At 51.2% G+C, this 24875-nt stretch overlaps 1 protein-coding gene across 1 annotated transcript in view; it reads left to right on the top strand.

Annotated features, from left to right (window-relative positions):
• The window catches only part of Tmtc2 (Transmembrane O-mannosyltransferase targeting cadherins 2), a 374186-nt gene that overhangs the window by 335049 nt on the left and 14262 nt on the right, over nt 1–24875 (top strand). Inside the window, exons 3-4 of the mRNA XM_065454315.2 lie at nt 18090–18672; nt 19545–20514. Coding sequence (XP_065310387.1) covers nt 18090–18672; nt 19545–20514 — 1553 coding nt within the window. The remainder of the gene's footprint in view (nt 1–18089; nt 18673–19544; nt 20515–24875) is intronic.

Below are 24875 nucleotides of genomic sequence, written 5' to 3'. Positions count from 1 at the left end.
AGCAGCTGGCAGAAACCAGAAATTGGCCTCAAGAGGCAAAGAGTTTCGCTTTAAAAACCTCCCGTGGCTGTGCGGGGCAGATCTATATGTTGTTATTTAGTGGGCGTTATGATCTGCAGCCTGTAACATAGCTCCTGTGTCATATGTATATTTATAGTAATGTATGTATGTATGTCTACGTGTGTGTTAATGATAACTAAAAAACGCGGAGGTGACGAAACGACCTCCGGCAGCCCCCCCCCCAAAGATAAAGAGCGATCATTCCGATATGGCGTGGCACCAGCGGATGGTTCAGTCTATCTTCGCCGCGCAAAAAAAAAAGAAAAAAAAAGCGTCCGATCGGTCCCCCCCTCATAACAGAGGCACGGCAAAAGCCGCACACGCCAATTAACCCACTCGGCCGAGAGAGACCCGCTCGCATTCGGTGCAATCAATACGGCGCACGTCCTTTTGCACGCCGCCGCCGTGCGCTGCCCACGGCCACGATTCCCGGGAAGCGCCCTCCACGGTAGTTAATATAGGTGCCTCCACGTCATGCGTATGTATCAATGCGTGAGGAATCGGCTATGCGTCGCTTCTTATATAGCAATCGCTGCAGCCTGCGTAACTATGCACCAATCCATCTAGTTTGGTTCATACGATAGGGTGCGTGTTGTGTACGCGCGAAGCGTTTGCCACAAGATCCGCTTACTAGGCATTTACCATTTATTGTGGACGTGCCCAAACTGCAGGAATATTTGCGGTATACGTTCTGCGGCGTAACGTGCGCCTCGTGTGCGTCCTCAGTGCATGGACCTCGCTCGAGTGTCTAATTTTCACGGCAGAATCTCTAAATCTGTGAGGAGGGGCATATCACGCCTCTTGTTGCAAGATCCTCCTGGAAGACGTAGACTTGGAATCGCGATAATTTCGAAGCCGATCACATACGCTTCGCGTGATGCGTATAGGCGCCGGCGTCATTCCGCAAGGTTAACTTTGACTGTACAACGTACTCGCTCATAATCGCGCCGCCGGACGAATACTAGTTATTAATGCGCACATCAGTTTCAATGTGTCACGATTTGAGCAGTCCTCTGTATAGACCTATATAGAAAGTGACGGCGAGAGCATTTTCTCGCTCTGTCTATAGCTTATAAGACTGTGACAGGGTCCCGCTGTGGTTGCTTAGTGGATATATAGTGTTCGGCAGCTAAGCGCGAGGTCGCGGGATCGAATCCCGGCCACGGCGGCCGCATCCTGATGGGGGTGAATAGCGAAAACACCCATGTACTTAGATTTAGGTGCAGGTTAAAGAACCCTAGCTGGTCTAAATTTCCGGAGTCCCCCATTAGGTCGTGCCTCATAGTCAGATCGTGGTTTTGGCACGTAGACCCATATAATTTAAGACAGCCACAGGCACGAGAGCGCACTTCTGACATAGCTCCTGTCCCGTGGTGTGTTGAATGATCACCGGGGGAGAAGTCTATGCAGCTCTTCTAGGAGCATATGGGTACACCTCAGCTCGCGATCACTGTGGTGAGGAGCACTACTGATCCTCTTCGGTCATAAACAAAAATGACTGATGTGTTCGGACGAAGTTTGAACGTTTATTCTTCGAGATTTCTCCTCCGAGGAGCGAAATAACAGCACGTGATTGCACGCGCCACTGACGTACGTGCAGTCAGACGACGCCCCATCAGCTGCATGCTGACGAACTTTCGCTAAAAAGGCGCAGGCGCCGCAGGTACTACGCGTGTTGGTGTAGATCCCCGCGGTGGTGGTACAATGGCGCCATCTGCCGTCGGGAAATGACAGCTGTCAATTTCCACCCACATTTGCGTCTTCCCTGCCCTTTGCGGTTTTGCTGTTCGATCGGACAGACGACACACAAGATGCCTCAGACCATGCATCTCGGAGGCACCCATGACGCACAACAGGCCTCATGCCAAGAGTCTGCTCGCACCAGCGCAAACACAAGGTATAACTCGCCATCGCAAGTAAACCCCAGTATACCCGTGCCAGCGTTCACGTTGCACGACCCGATCGTAAGAGTTACACTCCTCGCCCGCCGCGTAATCGTCGTTTCGAGGCGCGTACTCGTATCGAAGTCCTGCAAACCCGCGCGGCCGCTCGAACGGCGCATGCCCCTCCTCGCATGCAGCGCGCGCACCGCGGGACGGACAGGCACGTGAGAGGTCGCGAACTCCCGCGGGCTCGATCGGTGCGCACTTCGCGGCGCGGCGATTTCGCATGGGAGCGAGCGGTCACGACTCGGCAATGAATTGAGGGCGTCCTTGGTGGCGGCGGCGGCGGCGGTTCGCGGCCGCCGCCGCCGCCTGTGTGTGCACGTGGGAATGCACGTATCGTATATACGCGGGGCGACGCGCATACGCTCGCGCGAGGGACTGCGGCGACGACTGTGCGGTGCGTCTCGGCGGCCCAGAACGGCAATTATTGTCATTATGGAACGGCTCGTCCTCGTTGCTACGCTAATAAATTGGCGATCATCATCTCGCTCTCGGCATTTGCTTTCTTTTTTTCCTTGTTTTTCTCGCTGTTTTTTCTCCGCGTCCTCTAGTTCTCGTGCGCGTGGTCAGCCCGGATGGCCGCCCCGCCAGATCTTGGGATCCGTACTATAGAACCTCTCCGAGCACCGGATTCTTTTTCGTACCTATCGGAGTTTTATTTTCTCTGTAGACTACTTACGTGTTCGTTGTGCGTAGTTCGGGATCGTTCAGGATTCTACCGCCGTTTTTTCTATCTTCTTTCTTTCGTTCCGTAACTTCTCCGTGCACGTTGTTTCGTGACTTTGAACGGGGAAGCTATATAATTGTGCCGGTGTAAAACAACGTATCGCATCCTACGCAGTGACGTCACGGGGCACTGCCAATTACAGGGGTGCCGGAGGCGTAGATGACTGCAGTGAGAGGGCCACAATGCGGGGATCCTTTACCTGCGTCTGGTGCTTGCAGCAATGCCGCTTTGCATTGACAAAAAAAAGAGAAAGTCATTCATTTGCTACGTCTCTCGAGAAATCATGGCGCTGTATCTTCAGCTGCCTCACCATATTCGGTATTAAAGAGGATGCATCAAATGCGTAGTTAGAGCAACTAGCAGGAGGACTCGCACGTCTCTTTCGATGCCTTCCATGTATTTCTGAGTCTCACTGCAGCCAAAGCTTTACGGAGCTTTCTGCATTTCCACGAGAACCAAGAGCAGCAAAGAAAGAAAGGCAACGTAGACGAATCGATCGCTTGTGCCACGAAAGTGTACTTTCGAAAACCCGCAACATCGAGCTATCCGGGTGGCCTGTACATCGTGCAGCGTACACAATTACGGCGCAACGCGGGCAGCACTACGTTATCTACCCGCTCGTTCTTCGCAACTAATGACTAATCGGCCCGGACATCTCCGCCAACTGCCGACGCAGTTCCGTTTATCGTATGCGTCGCGCAAGCTCTATACACGGGAGGACAGCTACACGGTATTGCAATCCCAGGAGCGTGACGACCGTCGATGCCGCAGCGCAAACCTTCGTTCACCTTACACAACCCGCTGCGTTTGTAGGCAGCGCTCCTGTCCGTGTTTATGTATGACGCAGTTACACGTACCCGTTTGTGTACCCATACGCAAATCGATTCCGCGCGATAACACAGTATACGCGTGCGCGTACGCAAAGCGCGCTCCTATGTTTGCATTTCCATTTTGTTGTTGTTACGTCAGCCCTGTTCCGCCATCTCGCGATAGAGATCCTCGCCGTCGGGACCGACTCGACGATAGAACGAACAGCATTTCCGGAGGTATTAGTATTCGGATTGTTATTCCGCGCTCCCGAAGATGGAGAGAAAGAAGGGGTTTGGAGGTCGTCGTCGTGGGGTATAGGAGCATTTCTCTCGTTGCTGGGAGACCCCTGGGGTGTCTGCGGCACGGCCTCGTGGATATATACCGCTGCCGCTTCCTCCGCGGTGTATATATACACAGGGAGAGAGTGGAGCGATGTTGCTATACGCTCGGAATTGCCCCTTCTATTGCGCGACGCGCGAGGCTACTTTGCGCTCACTCTATATACGATGACCGGGGGCATTTCCGCTGACCAACTGCTTTCGCTTCCTCCCCTTCCGGTCACCATTCCTTCCGCTTTCTTGCCCGCGTCGCTTCCGCTTTAACACACGCGCCACTCTTCTTGATGCTCCGCCGTGCCTTTCTTGCTGCTGTTACTTTTCATACCACGGCGTCGCGGGAAATTTCCCGTGTGCGTGTGTATGTGTGCCTGCGTATGTGTGCGCGTCCACGCGCCTCCACGTGTATGTTTGTGTGCCTCTGTGTGTGCCCGCCTGTGTGCCGCAGAGTTCTCTCGTTCGTATCTCTTGTACATCTTCATGACGTCCCATTTCTGGCGTGTCCCGCACCATCGAGAATCTCGAAGATTACGCCCCCTCCCACCCCCATGTGCGGAGCCGCGCCGTATAGCGTTACTGTTGTTCTAACTCGGCCGTTTCTATCTCTGCGCGTACTTTTTTTTTTCTTCGTATCAGCGTTCATCCCGCGCTTCACGTTATACTGTCTCTGCTCGGTGGCTGATTACTTAGTCTCCCGCGCGTCCGTTCGTTTCCGTGACCCATGGCTATTATGTAGCGGACCGCGTCTTCGTTCTTCTACCTTTGATGGCCCACCGTCGCCATTGTGTGTCGTCGCCGCTTGATTGAAACTCTCGCTGGACCCGCGCGTGGGACCGGTCGCCTTTCTCCGTCGAATTCCTTCCTCCCTGTCTCTCACTTTCGCGTTTCCTTTTCACAGACGCGTGATTAAATATCGCTCTCGCTTTTTTTGTTTTTTCGAGAATTCGGTCCAGGGCGGGGGACCCATTCTCGTTTCATTTGTGAGCGCTTTCTCTCTCGAAATGAAGCGTCCGCGCGCGTCGTTCCTCAAGTGATTATTATTTCTTTTTAATTTCTTTTTTTTTATTCGTTTCTGTCGGGCGCTGGCACTCCCGTCTTCTCGGTCTATTGTCGCCGCGCTCACTCAGTGATTCTCGTCTCTCCGCGTTTTTCGCGAACCGTGTGTATATATATGTACCGCCAATTCCGGAAGCCCGCATTTTCATTCAGATACATTTCCCCTTCTTCTTCGCTTCTTCCGCTTAAGTTACGGTGATGGGGGTATTCGATACTAGTGCGCCTGCCTGCAAGTGCCTCCGGCTCTTCTTTGATGAGTGAAAAAAAAAAAAAAACAAGAGAGAGAGAGAGAGAGAGAGAGAGAGAGAGAAAGAGATCTGGAAACTGACAGATTCGTATAAACATTTCAAGCGTCAGCGAGACTATACAGCGTATTCTTCGAACTATATGCGCTGCATATACTTCGAAACGTGAAGTAATTGAACATTGTTCATGCAGCGTTTGATCGTGCGTATTGTTTGGTCGTACAAGCGATAGCAACACGCGCGTGTGCGGTCGACGTGACGTTGCTCCGAAGTATAGAAATCCTTCGCGTCTCCGTTTTCTTTTTCGTCAATGCGTTTAAATTTTCTTTCCTAACTAATTTTTCTCGTACACGCTTCTGCCTAACGCTCCGCGGAACATGTGTGTCGGTTTAAAAGCTTTCTCTCCTCTGTTTGATTCTAAACGTCGCGCTCGACTACAAAAGGCGCGTCTCGGGCGAGCTCGCCCGTTTTACTCCCTGCGACGTCTTGAAGATCACTTGCCGGAAACGTTTCCTTTTTTTTTTTCAAAACAAGGACGAAAAACAAAGATTTAGCGCCGATTTCGCTTCAGCGTTTAACGCCGCGAACGCTTCGTCGTTCCCAGCGTGATATCGTGTTTTTTTTTTCCCCTTTTCCTTTTTTTTCTTTCTTTTGTTTTCTCTTTTTGCTGTTCGAGTCTACGCTGGTCGACGGCCGCACTGCGTACGGTTTGTCGTACACGAAACAATGTGACCACCCTCTTCTTCTTCTTCACTGTCTTTTTTTGTTTGTCTTCCTGGCCGGCGTTCTTAAAGCGTTCGGAACTTGAGTTTTTCACAAAGAATCGCGAGATGATGAACGATAGGGACAATGCTTCGGACAATGACGCGCGTACTTAGTTTGAAATCCCTTAAGGCCCCCCCCCCCCCCTCCTCCGTTTTTCATATCCGCGCCGCTGCTTCGTTACACTTATAAACGCCGGGCGAGAGGCGGCCCCAAATTCTTGTCCCGCCGTCCGTTCGCGGGAGGACCATTAATTTATTTAGTGGGGGCCGGCGTGCTAGAATTTCCGCCGGGGAAGCGAATCGCGAAGACGCCGGCATTTAATGTCGGCAGAGCTTTTCGTCCAACATTTCCCGACACGCACCATATTAAATATCAATTTAACTCTCCCTCTCTTGTTCCTCCTCCGTCTTCTTCGCCTGCGAAATATCCTACGCCTGCATCTTAAGAACCCTCCGTCTCCTAAGTGACGAATGGTTCGTGTCTATATTGTTCACGGAATGATTTATACCAGTGTTCTAGAAAAGAGAAAGCTTTAAACGGCGGGTTGCAACGGAGTACTGTACACGCAGAAAACGTAATATAATGTTCGTCTCTCTCTCTGTCTCTCTCTTTGTGTGCCAGGATAGCGGGCAACAACTTCATTCTTTTCTCAAACCGTTGTCCCCAAGTCTTTCTTCATTCTTTTTTTCTTCTCCGGTGTCTGGTATCTATCATGCTTCATGCATGCATCTAAGAAAAAAAAAAAAATGAATGAGTGAATGTATGTAAGTTCTCTTACAAAAATTGTCATAAAATTTATGTCGTGCTCCTATTGACTTTTCATTGCGTTCAGTAGATTTCCATTTGAGTTTAAATTGAAAATTGAGCACGATTTTTTTTCTTTGCAAGAGTTGAGCAGTGTACGGCGCGCTGCTGGACCGTCCGAGACGCAATTTATACCAGTATTTGTTCCTTTCCATAAGAATTGATTTTTTTTTCAATAAGAAAATATAAAATCTAGAGACGGGATTCGTTGCGTATGTGCCGGCTTTTCTGTCCGTTGGCTCACACAGCGCACGACGATTTCACTTCAGCAGTGTACCTGTGCAACTCCACGTATGAAACTACGCGCTTCATTTAATTCTTGCGTTGCACTTGTTACCACTGGTTTATTTGAGCCTACGCGAAGATGCAAAAAGTTATAGTTCGCGCACTCCCTTCTTCAAATCATAGCCCGAAAGGAAGACGCCAGACCTGAACACGTGAGGCTGCGTGGCTTCTTGCAAAAAAGCGTTTTGACTGCAGTTATGTGCATTTATAGGCACTGGCGCTCCTGGATAAATAAGCGGACATTCCCGCTGAAATTCTCTCGCTCAATAAAGGAAACGCCAAATACGGGAAGTAGGCTTTTCCGCACTGCAGCACTGCCCTACGCAAGGTGGCCGGCATCCCGCTGACGGCACCATACCGCGTCGCCGGGGGTATAAGGCTTACAAACGGTGCCGGTGTAATAAGGGAGGAATTGGTGGCGAGGATACCCTTGCAAAAATTATGCACGGATTTCGATTGCGTCTCAGCAGTAATCATATTGAAGGCAACAAAAAGTCAGTAGAGACCCAGCAATAGTAAACAAGGAGGCCTTTCAAAAAGGGCTATAGCGCCAGCAGTTCGTGCGCTCCTGCTTCAAATGATCTTCTAGAGGACGGGGTCCACCGTCATGTATGCGTCAAACTAGAAGTGCGGGGAAGCGAACTTGCAGAATGTCGCGTATCCTTTATTGCGTCCTCCATTCGGTGCTTTTTTTTCAAAGTAGGTTTTTGCATTCCTATATTTACGTAGACCTTATTCAGTGCAACCACAAGTACAAGTGCCTGTGCATATTCATTAAAGGTAATCAATTGCCATTAGTCGCAATTACCTTGTCGATCACGTAAAAAAGAAAAGGAAAACGCCAGAGCTGCATATCACATACTTTACAATTTCCTCTCTCTCTCTCTATATATATATATATACATATATATATATATATATATATATATATATATATATATATATATATATATATATATATATAGTGTATGTGTGTGTGGGCTTGCATATCGCAAATATTAACGTGACAGCGCTCATCTGTTTCGACCAGTGTTTGGGGATTGGTTCGATAGCAGGAAGGGGTTGATGGTCAGTGCTTCGGTGTGTGTGTGTGTATATATATATAAATATATATATGTTCTCGTAAGTGGGTACGAGGCATACTTTGAATCACTGTGAAGTCTGTGCTGGAAAAAGAAAAAAAAAGAACGGATGCATAAATGCGTCATTAAAAGCCGCGAAATCAAGCACGAATTTATGCCTTGTGGAGAAGGAGGCAAATTACTCGTGCCGCGCGAAACAGCAACTTGTTTCTCCTCCGTAATTTTTATTGTGACACCGTCAGGTTTAACCGACGTCCTTCGCGCGTTTCTCCTATATTACACATAATTGGCCCGAGTGGTTTAGTAAGTGCAGGTAATATCGGGTTCCGGCTCTGAGACCTGCTGCATCGTTCGCCCCACCGTGTTTACACATGAATTATTGAATGCAGAACGTTTGATACATGCGCCGTCTTTATCAGCTCGCATATTCCCAAATACTGCTATAGTTATTTACGGCGGGACGGCGTCCTATTTCTGGTGCCTCTGTAGGTAGTGTGCCCGAACGCCTAGGACTGGGGCGGTTTATAGCCTAGCCTGGTCACGTCAAGTTCACGCGGCGGTGGCGCCCCCAAGGATGCATAATGGGTTACGACGTCTTGGTGACGCTTAGGACGCATCTGTTTCTTTCTTTGCTCCACTGTAATACCTGTTGCAGAAGTGAAGAATGACGGGATATACTTTGTTTCTGTTTTTCTTTCCCTCCCTCACACACACGCATGCGCGTGCGCACAGAGAGAGAGAGAGAGAGAGAGAGAGTAATAGATAGCTGAGTGTTAAGTGGGCTTACATTTCACCCGGAACGCAACGTTATGCATACAGAGATTTACGTTTTTTGTCTAAATAAAGTTTACTGCTACCAATACCCGCCTTTCTTGACTTGTTGCTTGAGGATTGCGTCTTAGATTGATACATTAAGCGGTGCAGCTGCATTCTATAACACTGACGCTTGCGCTCAAGTTTATTTTCGTTCCCAATCGAGAGGACACTCGTAACGGCGGACTCTACTAACCGAGTGTAGAGTCAGAATAACAGAAACAGCGGCGACCTGTGCATTAAGGAGGCGGAGGAGGAAACAGCTTTAATCGAGAGAAATTTCAGGGCTTTAGAGATAGCTGCTTATTTGTGGCGGCCTATTCCGCGCAGGCAATGATTGCTTTTTGTAATTTTTCTTCGACGGACCGTATTAGTCTCGGTTGTCGTTTATGAGGGAGCTAAGGGAAGATGTTAATCGTACTAAGTGCCAGTAGAGCAGTGAAGCTTAACCGGAATAATTATAATAATAATACACTGAAGGTGATGCCAACCTGCATCAGAGACATATATGGGACACACCATTATCACGAGGATAAAAAAAAAGAAAAGGGGGAGAAACAGGAAGTGGGGCGGGGGAGGGAGTGAAGGGGCACGTAGGAGTGTAGGAGTATATTACATAGAACGGAAACGTAAAGTTACGCACCACGGGTGTCTACAAATAAAAAGGGAACCACGTACAGAGAAAGTGCGTTTCCAGAGCAAATAAGAGGGTCAGAGAAAGAAAGAAATGACGGACAAATATGACCGGAAGTCAACAAAGAAGAAGGGGGAAAAAAAACAGGCGATACGCGAAGAATGAAGCTTTGCTGCTCGCAGACCTCTTTTGGAGCAGCAGCAGCAGCAGCAGCAGCGGTTGTGTCTGCGCAGACTCTCGACGCGCCATTGTGGGCGACGCGCTATAGCTGGCCGCCGGCCACCCCGGGGAACAGCGACAGCGGAGGAGAACGATCCTCCGGCCGGACGCTTTTCATTGTGCCGCGCGCCGGCCGTAATAACCCCCGCGACGGCGGAATGCACGCTCTGCTTTCTGGACCTCGCTTCTGGCACCTCTCTCCTCCGCTCCCGGGTTTCCCCTTGCCGGGGCCAGGATGCGCCACCAGGCGAGAAAGGAACACCGCGCGGTTTTCTTTGTCTGACGTCTCTTTCTTTCTTTCTTTCTTTCTTTCTTTCTTTCTTTCTTTCTTTCTTTCTTTCTTTCTTTCTTTCTTTCTTTCTTTCTTCCAGTATGTGTGCTTGCGCGTGTTCTGTTTTGTTACGTCCTGTCCTTCTTGTTTATCTTATTTCACTTTACGTTTAATACGTGTGTGTGTGTGTGTGTGTGTGTGTGTGTGTGTGTGTGTGAGAGAGAGAGAGAGAGAGAGAGAGATAACGATAGAGGGAAGGGGAGGAGAAAGGGGAGGGGGACAGTGTATATGACATTGGTCGAAACGGGAGAACCTGCAGCTGTTTTTCTTCTGGACACCATTATTCTGCTCTCTTTCTTTCTTTCTTCTTCTGTTCTGGCGACGAGATGCGAAAGGGAAAAGAAATTAGGAATGTGAAAAAAAAGGAAGAGTGACAGTGGAAGACGGCTAGTTGGGCTCCCTCCTGTGAGGGTTGCATACCCCAGTGGCCTCGCACACTATACGCTCCGGAAACTCGAATCCGCTCCTCACTTTATTTTCCATTTCTCTTTTGAGCCCCGTGTTTGTTTTCCTTCCTTCGAACTGTGTGCCTTGTCAAAGCCCGTGTAGGCCACTTGCGAGCTACTACTCCGGTCGCATGCGTTCTTTTTCTTTTTCTCCCGCACTTTCAATGTTCGGCCGCGACGCATCAGCCTTCGTGGGATAGCATTCCTGCGGGACAAAAGGGGATCAGCCGAGAAAAATAAATAAAGAAAGAAAAAGCGGTGGTCTTACAGCTTTCGGCAATTTTCTGTTCGGACATAGTAGGACTGCGTAGTGTTAGGATGCGGAAATGGCTGCTGTGCCACGGCTGATAATCGTGAGTGTGGGCTTCAAGAACGCGCACAAATGTCGGAGCAGGTAAAAAGGGGGGGGGGGAGGAATGAACGAAGGAAGAACTGCTGCTGTATATCTGTGCGAAATGTATATGCATCGTTCATCTTTAAGTCGCTGACCACCACATCGGGACATCGCATGCCGTTTTAGTGCTACGTGACTCGGTCCTCGTCGGTCCGTGCGCCTGCATGTACGTCTCGGGACCACAGTGTGTACCTTCGCCTCCACTCCTTATAGTTGCGTTAGGGCTTCATTCTCTGGATCTGTGTTGTTTCTCAAACTGACAGGTTTCGAGCCCGCCGCATACGCCGGTTTATACGGGCCGGAAGTCCTGGCGCTGAAGTTTCAGCGTGACATTCCGAAAAGAGAAGTTCGGCCTTCATTTTTACTCGGTAGTAATGAAACTCTTTCAGCCAAATGAGCGAAAATTGGAATTGAGAAGAATGGTACCAGCGTAAACTGACTTGATGTTGGTGTATTGCGTCACATTAACTGTAGTGCATGGTACCGCTGCGCCCTCTTTGACGTTAGTGTTGCAATACTGGATTCGCGGACGGCTCGTGTTTGAAGTTGCGCTCGCAGTCGTGCTCGCCGTTCTGACCACGGGAAGATTTTTTTGTTTCGCCTGTCGCGTCACATCGCACTACGCGCGTCTCCTGCCGCAAGATCATTGAATCGCTTTCGCTCTCAAACGAAACAAATAAACAAAACTAAAAAGAAAAGACGCGGCAACGTGGACTCTTCTTCCTGGTGTATCTCGCTGTGCACGTGTTTCTGTGAACCGCGAGCGCTGACGTCACCGCGGTAGCACCCTGCTCCATGCGCGCTTGTTTCGTTCTTCTTTATCCGTCAATCCGTCTGTGGACTGCGTGAAAGCGCTTAAGCACGAGGTCGGGAGTATCGCTACGACAGCGTGCGAACCACGTGACGAGCGGAGAATGCGCTGTTCATTAAGTCTTCGCGTGTGCCTGCGCCGGTGCATGGCTGTCTGACATACGCGCTGATAGAGAGATCGAAAGCTCAAAGCAAAGACCGCGAAACGCTGCACGTGCATATGAAAGGGGAGTAGTTTCGAAAAGCGAGCGCGGGAAAGGCAGGAAGGGTTACCACAATGAGTTTCGATTGGTTAGGTTGCAAAGAAAGCTCTCCCTCTCTCTCTCTCTCTCTCTCTCTATATATATATATATATATATATATATATATATATATATATATATATATATATATATATATATGTGTGTGTGTGTGTGTGTGTGTGTGTGTGTGTGTGTGTGTGTGTGTGTGTGTGTGTGTGTCAATCGCGTGGCAGTATACAGTGTGTAGAAAACAGCAACATGCAAATAAGAAAGAAGCTTAGCTCGCACACGCGTATAGGCACAGGAAAGGGAAAGCGCGTTGCATAATCCCACCTTATATCAGGCAAGCTATGGGCGAGCTCACTAAGCGGAGTGTAGTGCTATCGAAGCCTTCAGCGCTGCCATCTCTTCCGGGACCGCACCCCGCGTCGCCGGGCATATGATACATAGTGTGGTTGTGAAGCCTGGGTAAATGTTGAGTTGCCGTGAGAAACGCGTGCTTGTATGCCTTCGCTCGTCATTATGGGACGGGCCGACCGCGTGCTACGTGCAGCCGCTCAATGAGTCACTCGAGCTCCCTGGACAGACCACGTGTGACTGGCAGGTCACGTGGCGCCCTCACAACGACGAAGCATATGTAGGGTTACGGAGCGCACAGGCCGCCCTGCTCTTCCGCCAGGGCCGCTAACTGGTGCGTCCGTAACTCTGTGTTGCTGCACCGCAGCAGCCCCCTTGTCCGGGAAGGACCGTTGGCTCGAACCAAAGCCCCCTGCCCAGTCAACCCGGGTTGAGGAGGGGAGCCGGGGTCAATGTATCGAATGATGCTGGGTTGATGAGTACATGTAAGCTCATGGACGAGGCGCCTTCAAAAGTGCCAAGTCTTCTTCCCATCTGACAACGGTTCCGTAGCGTGGGTCGCTTCGCTTGCACGGCGTTTTTCGTTCTCTCCTGTTTGCCGACCGATCGGTTTCCCGATCGATTGTGCGTGGTCCGTCATCGCAAACAATTTTAATTTCGTTGAACCACTTCGTACGACCATCACTTTTTCCTTTCTCTCTTTCTGCCGCTCTTTCGTTCACTGCTTACACTCGCTGGTTTCATTCGACGCTCGCTCGTTAGGACGCACTCTTCGTTCACAGTGTGTACTGCGTTTTGGATGCGCGTATCTGTTATTTAGTGCCGCTTTTACATCGGAACTGCAGCGCGGACTTCACGGCCCGCGGTATCCACAGGATCGCGCACCTGGACACGGATGAAATTTGTGGAACACGAGCAGAAGTGCTTTTGCAAGTGCTCGCGAATTATCTGCGCTGTGCCACGTGCGTCTCAGCCCTACCCCCCCCCCTTTTTTTTTTTTGGTACTCCGCCAGCATTCAGGAAATTGGCAACGATGAATGAAGAAACGCCATTCCCGAAATTTGATTTCGTGACGCTTTCGCAAAAAAAAAGAAAAAGCGTCCTGCAGTATTATTAAGCTTGGGCCAAACTCGACCGGTTTGCTGCGAGCTCTCCGGCTATAGTACCGCAAGAACGTCCCCTGGGTGATTCTTCCTCCGTTGAGTATGTCGAAGTATCGAGACATTGGTCGCGGAGTTCCTAAAAACGTCTTCCAGTGAAACTGTCTGACGCGTGCCAAGAAGCCTCGGCCGCGATCTCGCCGAAACGTGACCGAGATTCGCGCGCTCGCGCTCGTAGAGCCTGCAAAAGAGGGTGTACCGAAGAAAGCTGAAGACTGCGTGGACGATAAGAAGCGGATGAGAGCTATCCGTCTTTGTCTGCGGCGTCCGCGAACCATTTGTAACCGTCGCGCCCGCATGGCACCCTCGAGAGCGACCGTGGAGAGCACCCCCGTGGGGGCCTTCCTATGCGCTGCGTGGAGCCGACAGCGGCGTTTTATTGATTCACGAGACGGAGGCAACTCCTTCCACTTGACGAATGCATCCCGTACGGGCGAGGAGGGAACAAAAAATACAAACGCGCGGATTTTTTTCGCGGGCAAGCGTTGCTCGGCATGCGTCTAAAGTGTGTATTAAGTAATAACGTATAGTCTCGTCGTATAGGTTGCGGGAGGCGCGCGATGGTAATTTTTTTTTTCCCGTTTTACTATATATGGCGGGTTTCTCGCGACACCGCTCTTTCCGTCATCTTCTTGTGTCACGCTGATGCGTCCGTGGGGATTCTCTAGCTCTAAAGCGTATTACACGAATGCGCAGGCGCGGCATTTTTATTGAAGTTTGAAGCTTATTTCAGGGAACTCGGGGAAAAAAAGAATGTACAGTGGCCTAGGGGATCGGCCAAAAAGTAAGAAAAGAAAAGCCAAATTCGCCGCTAAAATGACACAAAGCTCAGGGTTACAATTTCATGAAGTAGTTCAAACAGTGTACAAAACAAATAGTCATAAGGACACTAGAAATAGGTGTGTGCAGTAACGTTCTTGTACACGAATATACGTGAATAAGAATTATTACACTTAAGCCACAAAAAGTATATAAGTGAACCCATTAAGATGCAAAAATAACGCAGGCAAATGATAGCGCACGATTGATTTTCGTTACTTCCAAATGACACAAAGTGTAAAGAGGACAAACGGCAAATAATTTTAGACAACATAACGCAATGATTATGTTTGTATTAATGATAAAACATGAATTTACCTTTCTTTTAGAAACATGCCATGAGCTAATCTCCTCGATTAAGATAGCTACAGAATGGTGTTGGGTTTAAAAAAAAAACGCGCAATCTGATAGTTCAGTTTTTCAGTGCCGTAATTGGCGCGTGGCTTCTCTATGAACCTTGTGGAGCCTGTACGCTTGACATGAAGCCAGACAGGTTACGTTTAGTCCGGTTTTGCAAAAAATGTGAGTGGCACAACTTTACCGGCAGCATAAGTGCTAGCTGCTTAGAAACGAAGCAATAAAAATCGGCATTTGCGAAGTCTCGCCGTAGTGACCAGCAAGGTTTCCACCAAAAAGAAACAAAAGAAAGCCAAGGGTGTAGAGGTTTGACAACTTACACCTGTGACTTGTCGCATGTTGCCTGCTTTGTGACATTAAGTCGTACGTCTAGTGGTCTCCTAAATAAAGCCTTGCTCAAACTCGAGTAACACGTTAATTATGTAAACCCAAACAAATCCAGCGACCAGCCAAACACAGCTATACTTCTAGTCGCCCGGATACTCGCGAATCAGTCATACGCGAAAGACGAACCGCCGGGAGCCAACTCGGCCACTCTCGGCAAACTCTTATCAAACAAACAAGGATTAAAAAAAAAAGAAAAGGAGAGAGATAGAGACTCTATAAGGAGGCAGAGAATGGAGCTCCGCGTACATTTCGCCGAAAGAGAGCTGGCGCTCTCCAAAGAAGATCCACCCGAGCAGCAGGCCACCTTTTCTCCTGCGGGGCTCCTTCCTCCGCTCAGCGAGCTCCTAATTCGTTGCGGCTTCTCAGCCAAACGCATCCATCATGGTCTTGACCGGCCGCACTACCGCCGTTCGGCCTGGTCGGCACAGCGGCTACTGAAACCCGAGAACTTCAAAGGTGGCGGCGGCTCGCTCGCTCGCTCCACTGTCTGGAGAGCTCCCTCTTCTCTTCGGTCAGGGAGGGCAGAGAGAGAGAGAGAGAGAAACAAGATTGAACGAAAAGAACGGGGTGAGAAATAAGAGCGAAACAACGCGAACGCGCAGAAAATCCGAACTGGGACGTTGAAGGATAACAATGGGAGTGATTCCACGAAAGAAAGGAGTGACGAACGAGGAAGCGCAGGAGAAAGAAAAAAAAAGGAAGTACGACGCTAAAAGAAGAAAACAAAGGAAGTGCGTAACGTGCCGCCGCGTATACTTTCTGGCTCTTCTTACTTTCATCTCTCCAGTTCTGCCAGCCCAGCTGCGATCTCGCTTTCTCCACCGAGGCGTGTGTTCTGCTTCGGCTTTGCAGGAGGGCTGCATGGTTAGATAAACCTATTTGTCGAGCGGCAGAGCCGTACGGCACAGTGCTCGCGCGCGCGCGCGCTTGTGTGTATATGTGTAGTGTAGGTGCGTGTGAACTTGGAGAGGGGGGGGAAGGTGAAGGACGGCGTGCGCAAGGCGCCTGTCGGCGCGCTCATTCTTTATCCGGCCCTTCCCCACGCTCGAAGCCAGCGTCGAAGCATTGGGGCGGCGGCTGGGAGGCGTCTTCCTCCTCCTCCTCCCAACCAGAGCGCGCGCTGCCGGTATTGAGCCGTCGTTTCGTTCCCGGTGCAGTGCGGACAACGAGCTTAAGCCGAGCGATTGCCCCCTAATGAGATTTGCTGCTTGTTTGTTTGGCCCTCTCTGTCTCGTTTGCTGCTCGCGGCGGCGGCGGCGTTTTGGACCGGATCGGCCCCCTTTCTTGCTTGCGGTTCCGGCTTGTCGGCTCGGCGTCAGGCGGGTCAGGCTGCACGGCCGCCGAATTCTCGCCTCCCACTCTCTCCTTGCGGCTAATTTATGAAGCTACCGCCGATGCGGTGCCCGACCGCCGCCGCATCAGCAGCTGCTGCTGTTGCCGCCGATCGCGTAACGGTCGGGTTCTTGTGGACGCGAGGAGCGCGCCGGGAGTCCGAGGGCTGTGTTGCTGCTTCGGCCGCCGAGCCCTGATTTATCGCCCGCTTTCAGAAGATGCCCCCCGACGCCGCCACGCGGTTCTCCTTTCAGCGAGTTAAGCGGACAACAACGGCCGCTGTGTACCTTCCCCCACCCCCCACCCTGAGCCTTCCCTTCGAGCTTTCAGGGTCGCCTTTCCCGATTTCGCCTGTCCCTGTTGTTTGTGTCGTTTATTGTATTCACTCAGCGTGCTTCTTTTGCCGCTGATGAGCCCGCGCCTGACCGTCGCTGTATGCTCGAACGTGGTATAAGCGCTGGCTGTTTGTTGCGCGTCGGCCCCGGGAAAAGGAGCGAGCGCAATGTCTTTGAAAGGCGATAAATGCGAGCTTTGGGGGGCGGTGCGCTTCGCTCCTTTCGATGAAGAGCACGCTCTGTTGCGTGGCCTCTCTGATGATGCGGGCAGCGAAACATCTGCCGTACTAAATGCGATAACGCGGCGAGTGTGTTTGGGGGTGTAATTGCGCGAGAATCCTTTATTTATTTATTGCTCGCGCGCGTGTTGATTTGTCTGTGCCTTACAGGAGGGGGGGGGGGGTGAAAGGCTCCAAAGAGGGGGTTATCGCTGAAGTACACGTAGCTTACATAAAAGAGAACAAGTCGACGTTTTATTAATCTCCCCTGTTTCTCGTGCGACCTGTGTCAGTTTATCGAATGGTTGGAACGACGTCCACAAAAGTATTGGATATTAAAATAGGAAATTTCGCGGCTTATCTTTAGTTGAATAGCGATGAATAGCGCGTAGTGGACGAAACAGTAAAATTCAGACACGCACGAACAGTATGAGCGCTAACTTCCAGCAAGCCCAGAAAGCTACGCTGCTGAATTATTCCGAGTATTCGTTGCACACAGCAGTTTTATTATTATGCAAAAAAAGATATTATTTCCCTCATTCACGTGGGTCTTCAAATACAGTATCATTATCATTTGGAATTACGGACATTTCGCTCACAGATGATTTTACAGCTTTCAGCTACGGATGATTTCCAAAACCTATGCCCCACTCCTTTCACTGGTGTTATTTCTGCCTTCTGTTCTTTTTCTCTCCCTCTGAAAATTGGAAATTTTGTATTTGGCACTCTAAGGCGTTGTATCTGCGCTAAAGCCAACGAAGTGTGCACTAACCTTTTCAAAAGTAAGTAAGCGTATCAGGGTACGTCCATGTACTTGTAACGTCTTATGTACGGCGATTTCGTACACGCACAGTTCTCGTTATACCCAAATTCAGAAGCGCTGTTCAGTCCCTTCTCGGGAGGCCACCTGCACCGCTGGTAGTTAATGGTTCACCTTCCACCACCGAATAGTTCAGGCGTCCGCCTCGAGCGGCAGGCACGGTCGTTGCGTTCGCGGCAAGGGGATTCCCCTATACGCGTAGAGACTGCGAACTGTCATTTGCCCCCACCCGCGTAGTTCTCAGACCAAACTAGAGCGAGCAGAACGTGATTGCTCATCGCTCGCGCACCCTCCATGCAGCCGCGCCATCCGGAGCAACCAGGACCTGCTGCCGAGCTCTCCGCTGGCGTCGCTCTTCCGCAACGACTTCTGGGGCACGCCGCTGACCCACAGCGGCAGCCACAAGTCGTACCGGCCGCTGTGCGTGCTCTCCTTCCGGCTCAACTACCTGCTCGGCGGATACGAGCCGCGCGGCTACCACCTGCTCAACGTGCTGCTGCACGGGCTCGTCTCGGCGCTGTTCACAGCGCTGGCGGCGCGGCTGTTCCTCAACCAGTGGCTGCCCACGCTGGTGGCCGGCTTCCTGTTCGCCTCGCACCCGGTGCACACCGAGGCCGTGGCCGGCATCGTGGGGCGCGCCGACGTGGGCGCGTGCCTCTTCTTCCTGGGCTCGCTGCTGGCCTACGTGCAGTACTGCAAGTACCGCGACAAGGAGCTGCGCGCCGAGCGCCGCTGGGCGCCGCTGTACGCGTCGCTGGCGCTGGCCGGCTGCTCCATGCTCACCAAGGAGCACGGCATCACGGTGCTGGCGGTGTGCGCCGTGTACGACGTGTTCGTCAACCACAAGGTGGCCCCGAGGGACCTCCCTTCGCTGCTCGTCAGCGTGAGTGTCGCGAATGCGACCAGCTCTCTGTCCTCGCGAGCCGTATTCTCGGTCGGTCACTCTCTGGAGGTGTTCTCACTCACTCACTCACTCACTCACTCACTCACTCACTCACTCACTCACTATCTCTCTCTCTCTTTTTTTTTTTTGCGCGGCATGGCACGACGCCGTCACAGGAGCGACTGGCGACCTGCCTGCTGGCTTAGCCAATCAGAATCCGCTGAAAGTAATACCCCGGAAGCGATCGAGCAGAGAACCTTCTCCTTCTCTTTTCTTCTGTGTACAGTCGTCTTATAGGTAGCTTGCTTTTAAATTCAAGTATGTATCCGGTAGACTTCCAGTAACGTATGGCCGCCATCGTCGTTTGCACCCAGCTCACGTCGTCACCAATCATTTTATGCAATCGAAACTTTTAGCATGTATTGGAAACAAAAGAGGCCGGATATCACATTAACTGGCTTGAACGCTTAATACTGCCTTTTGAAATTTCTTTAACGAAAAAGTAGCAAGTAAGGAGTAGCAACTACTGTCTGAGTAGCAACTACTGTACGAGGAAAACTTGAAAGTAGACAAGAACAGCATGGCGAACGATGGAAATGGGAGCGATGGACGTACGAGGGACAAGAAGTGTCACAAACAAACACAAGTGGGCGTTATTCTGCTTACAGTCAAGAAGTTCAGTTATCAGACACAGGATGCATCGCGTATAGTATATATGCGTCAAGGCGAGTAAAACATAGTTGGGCGCGGGAGGGAATCGGGTTGTGCCATGGAGTGATGAACTCAATCGCGAAACCTCGCAGGCGTCGAGGTGTTGTCGGTTAACAATAATAATAATAAAGGGCATCCATCGTCTATATCCCGCGACGCAGAAGCGGCACCCGGGCCTGTGGGAGGGCCTGCTGCACCTGTGCTTCGCGGGCGTCACGCTGATCGGCCTCCGGCTGCACCTGATGGGCGCCCGGGCGCCGGACTTCGCGCCGGCCGACAACCCGGCCGCCGACAGCGACAGCCTGCTCACGCGCACCCTCACCTTCCTCTACCTGCCGGCGTTCAACTTCTGGCTCCTGCTGTGCCCGCGCTGGCTCAGCTTCGACTGGTCCATGGAGGCCATCCCGCTGGTGCAGAGCCTGGCCGACGCGCGCAACCTGCTGAGCGCCGCCTTCTACGGCGGCCTCTTCCACCTGGTCGCGCTGCTCGTGCGGCTGGCCAACTGGCGCCGCGGCGCGCCCCCCTGCCACTGCAGTGCCTTCCAGCCCAAGCCGGCCTCGCTGCTGGCGCTCTCCTCCGGCGGCAAGTCGTCGTACGGCAAGCGCTTCTCCAACAACAACAACTGCAACAGCTACAGCAACGGCGGCAACGGCAACGGCCTGGTCTCCTCCTGGAGCTGCGGCAGCTGCTCGTCGGCCTCGTCCTCCTCGTCCGAGTGCTCCGAGTCCACGAACGGCGGCGGCGGCGGCCCCGCGGTGGCCAGCGCCCTGTCCAACCAGCAGCTGGACGCCACTGTGCTCGCGCTGGCCCTCGTGGTGCTGCCGTTCGTGCCGGCGACGAACGTGTTCTTCTACGTGGGGTTCGTGGTCGCCGAGCGCGTGTTGTACGTGCCCTCGATGGGCTACTGCCTGCTGGTCGCCGTGGGCGCCGACCAGCTGTGCGGGTTCGCCCGGCGCGCGGCGCGCCACGGACACGGCGGCCACGGCGGTGGCGAGACGCTGCGCAAGCTGGTGCTCGCCGCGCTCGTGGCGCTCGTGCTGGTGCTCTCACTGAGGACGGTGCGCAGGAACAGGGACTGGCTCACCGAGGAGGACCTCTACCGGTCGGGCATCCACATCAACCCGCCAAAGTGTGAGTCTCGTGTGTGTGATCGCGCGTTGTCTGCATCGCTCGGGGCGCCGCCGCGTTGCTTCTAGCTGCGCCCTGATTAAGGGAGCGAACGTGTTTTTCATTGTCTCCTGTGGCTTGGATGCGGTATAGTTATCTAATACACCAATCCGTCCGTGATTTTTGCGCGAATTGCAGGGTTTCAGGTGAGTTACCGATGCAAGCGATGGAGTGTTATCGCCTTTCGAAGAACCCCGTGCATGTGAAAATTTACCTCGTACTTATCGAGGAATTCGTGCTGCAATACGCTCAGTCCGTTTTCGAACGATTCGGTGATACATCGAGATATATTAAACTATACTACTATGTCTTAGCCGTGCTACTAATGCAACGTAATTATGAATAAGTGAAAGAGAAGAACGTATGTCTCCTCTCGTGTGGAGACGTTGCAGCTCACGTAATATGCTGCATTTACTGCGGTTTTAGTTTGTTTTCGCAAGTCACGAGGGTAAACGTCGGCGCGGCGATCGTGAGTGAGAGAAGATTAGAAGTTTTGTGGCCCACAAGTACAAATGGCAACTCGAAATGAGCTCGCGCAAGTACCGAATGCTTGGACGCGAAAGAGCATTTGCGCGTGTACGCAATTAATGGGCCAGGATGAGGACGTATAATGCCTTTAAGAAAGTTTTAATTCAATGGCCCAGAAACAATGCCGAAAAATAAATTTGTCGGCAGACGAATGGTGTCTAGCTAGGTCAGGCGCACGAACTTCGTTCGCTCTGGGCATCAGAATGGACGATACGCGTGAACAGCTTAATTACTGCTGCTAGTCAGTTTTCGTGCTTTCTCGGCTTCGTACTTTTTAGTGAGCCACCGCATACGTGCAGAAAGCTTACAAACCGTCTCTGCAGTATCGTGCGTACAGGCTATCATGCGTGAAAAAAACAAACTTGGGGATCGAACCATGGACTTCTTGCTCTGCGTAACGGCATAGCCAATGAGCCCGCATAGTCGAGGCACCTATCGGTGTGACAGCGGCGCGGAGGCGAGCGCGGGGAGGAAGGAAAGAAGGGCGAAGGTTCGTTCCCCATTCGATCAAAGTCGCTCTTCACGCCTCCCCACTTTGGTCGTCGCCCTCGACTGTCCTCGCCGTCTTTCGTCCCGTTGATTGCATCTTTCTTTTTGCTTTCCGTTCGCGCCCACATTTCGCTTTTCTTGCAATCTTTTTCCACGTGTAGCCGTGTGGCAATGCTGACGGATCTGCTCCTTTTGCTCCGGGGCTCTCCTATCTTGTCCGTGCTCTCTTTTTTTATCTTTTTTTTCACCCCGATCAAATCCCTCCTTCGTTTCTTCCTCTTCAATAACGTTTGCCTGACGGCGTCAGAAAGGACGGATTTCGGAGAAATCCATATCTCGGTATCCCTCGCCTTGTATAGGAAGAGGGGTTCGAACAAACGGGTATACGTGCGGGCAGGCGTGAAGGAAAACATTGTAAACGTTGGCGCAACCTCCGAACCCCGTCTGGCGAGATGTTTGCCGCCGCGTCCGATTCTTGCACGTTACGAACGCTTCAAAGGTTTGATGCTCATTTCTTTCTTCTGCTCGCTTATGCAGTCCTTGCTTCACGTTGGACAGGTTTTCTGGCCGTTTCTTCTCTGTCTCTACATGTCGCTATGGGCCGGCTGAGGCTCTGTGCCATTTTCATCCTTATTGTTGTATTTATTATGGAGTAGGTCGTTCATATAGTAAAGCAGACTAACTAATTAAACAGCTTTCTTATATTTTTTAAATTTACTTTCCGGTTAATTACGTTCAGTTGGCCACAAGTGTACGCAATTTAGGGTAGACAAAGTCAGCATGTTGCATTACACTTAGCGCGCATCTGTTAGGTATGTTGCGAGAGTTTCTTGAAAGCTTCATTTTACCAACTAGTTCAGTTTAAAGCCACGTGTAATGTCTCTAACTTACAGATTTCGATGTTGTGTCAGGCGCATGCAGTTTACATATTTTGATGTGTATGCTTTTGTTGCGAAGTTAGGAATCTGTAAACACGTCTCAAGATTTCACAGCGGGTAGCTGTCAGCGTATATTTCTTCGCCAGGGCTCTCCTTCAGCGGTTGTTTAATTGTTATGGCTTCGCCGTCATCGGGCTAGTTGATATTCCATGCTGATGCAACCAGCGCAAGAGTGGACACTGGACACTAGTGAGGCGACATGGAGAAGCACTGACGAGGACTAAAGGATGAATATTAACACAATCAACAAAGCCCGACGAACTAAAAATAAACTGAAGCAAGGTGTGATACCGGTCTAGTTGGTATTCCATGCTGATGTAACTTCATGTTAATCTTCATCCGTCAGTCCTCGTCGGCGCTTCTCCTTGTCGCCTTACTATAATGAGCCGTGTCCACTCTTGCGCTGGTTACATCAGCTTAGTCAGCGCCCATTGATGTGCTAGATAAAGTTAACATCTATCGTCCGTACCGCTCAGGCCAATGCATGCAGAGCGCCATATCGTGTTCAGAACGCTTATGCCAGCAGCAGAAGGCAGAGCGCTGCCCAGGCTCCACCACCGAGGCGATCGAGCGTATCGTTCGCGGCGCGTCCATCTTCGCTTCGCTCCACTGCGACATCAATACCTCATAAAGAAACCAACTTGGCGCAACTCAGCCGATGCCTTGTTTGTGCCCTCGTTTTGTGATCATTTGCCTTTCTAGTTCTGTACAAAAGACTAACCGATCACGCTTGGTTAGATTAACGTTAAGTTATGTTAGCGTAAAAGGCGTTAGGGTAGCGCGACGTATTCTCATAGCGGTTGCAGGGGCGTCGAGCATCACCGGCAGCATTTCAGCAACTTGCGTTCAACCGCGGTTGCTGAGGTTTTCTAGATTTTCAGTATATGCGGCCCGGCCTCTACTGCGTTCCCTACTGCTCCCGCGGAAACATCTGTGACGTTATTTTCAAGGTACATCGCCGTAAGGCGCGAGGAAGCTGTGATCCGGCACGACTGACTTAGCACGAGCGCCGCAGATGCAAGACAGAGTAGTTTGGCACAGCGGTCGCCAAATGGGGCGTCTGTGCCCGTTGCTTCACCTGTTTCGCCGCGCCGGCAGTCAGCGTCCTAGCGTAAACAAACTCGACCCCACTCCGCGATGTCGGCACGCCTAGAGACAAACGCATACAACGCGCGCTAAGAAACTTCTCCGTAGTGCCTAGGCAGAGTCACATATTCAAGGAGCAAAAGCCCCCACATTATCTCTCTCGCGCCTGCGCACAAACGTCCGGCACCTCCGGAACTGCCATGCCCCGCTGTACTTACTAGCAATTGTGAAGTCGCATCCTGACCGGCGCTGCCGCGGCAGCGTTTAACAGTTTGTGCGTATAGCACGTGCTGTGCTTGATTTCCTATGCGACAAAAATGCCGGTGCTGGGTTGTAGAGGTCGCGTGCTGGTCTGTGATAGCATAAACATTACAATCGTCCATAGCCTGAAGAGAGCTCTTGGAGCTGGTGTCTCAACAGCGTACTAGCTAGTATGCTGAAGGAGCATGTAAACACGCGCCAGCGAAAAGACTCCAAAACGTGCACTCAGCGCCGAGGACACCCAGTCTCGAAAGAAGCGTCGCGCGGAACAGGAGCGCGACGCTTCTTTCTTCGCTACGCAGCGAAACGTGGTGCAGACCGCGAATGTATGTATACAATGTATACGTGCAATTGCAATAATTAACTGAATTACGTACAGCCCCATAATTCACTATGGATTTGAAGAACTTTATTAAAAGAATCCTGAGAAGCGCCGCCCCTCAGGGAGACGCCGCGGGCCGCTACCACGTGGGGATAGTTAGACTTGACCTAACCGCCGCATCGCAGGCTCTCTGAACAGCCCAAAGCTGACGGTGGCATTCCGAGCTCTTCATCGCCGAGTTCCACTTCTGTTCAGTTATGTATTTATCCTCTCGTAACGAGGGACCCCGCCAGAGTATGTGATCTAAATTGCAGGTCCCACCGCGGCTAGGACACTGTGAGCTAAAAACGTCCGGGAATAAACAGTGCATGAAGGCCAGACTAGGATAAGAGCTAGTTCGTAACATTCTAATGGTCATAGTCTGAAGTCTTGTGAGCTTTTTATGTGGTGGAGGAAAGATTCTTCTCTACAGATAGAAATGTTTAGTGAATTCATGAAGGGTGAATAGAGTGTCCCGGAACTCTTGGACATTGGACCGTGACAAGACACCTCCTTCCGCGCGGAGAGTTAGTACGCGCGCCTGGGAGTGGGCAGTGTCATAGAGATCGGTGAGCGAGTCCAGATTTACCCTCAAGTGTGCCGGAAACCAAGTGATCTATGCGAAGGGATTGCCCTGTTCCTGAGAATACTATGGGCCTCTT

This window comes from Dermacentor albipictus, chromosome 2, assembly GCF_038994185.2.
Source record: "Dermacentor albipictus isolate Rhodes 1998 colony chromosome 2, USDA_Dalb.pri_finalv2, whole genome shotgun sequence".
Classification (NCBI taxonomy): domain Eukaryota; kingdom Metazoa; phylum Arthropoda; class Arachnida; order Ixodida; family Ixodidae; genus Dermacentor; species Dermacentor albipictus.
This window is presented reverse-complemented; position numbering and strand designations above follow the sequence as displayed.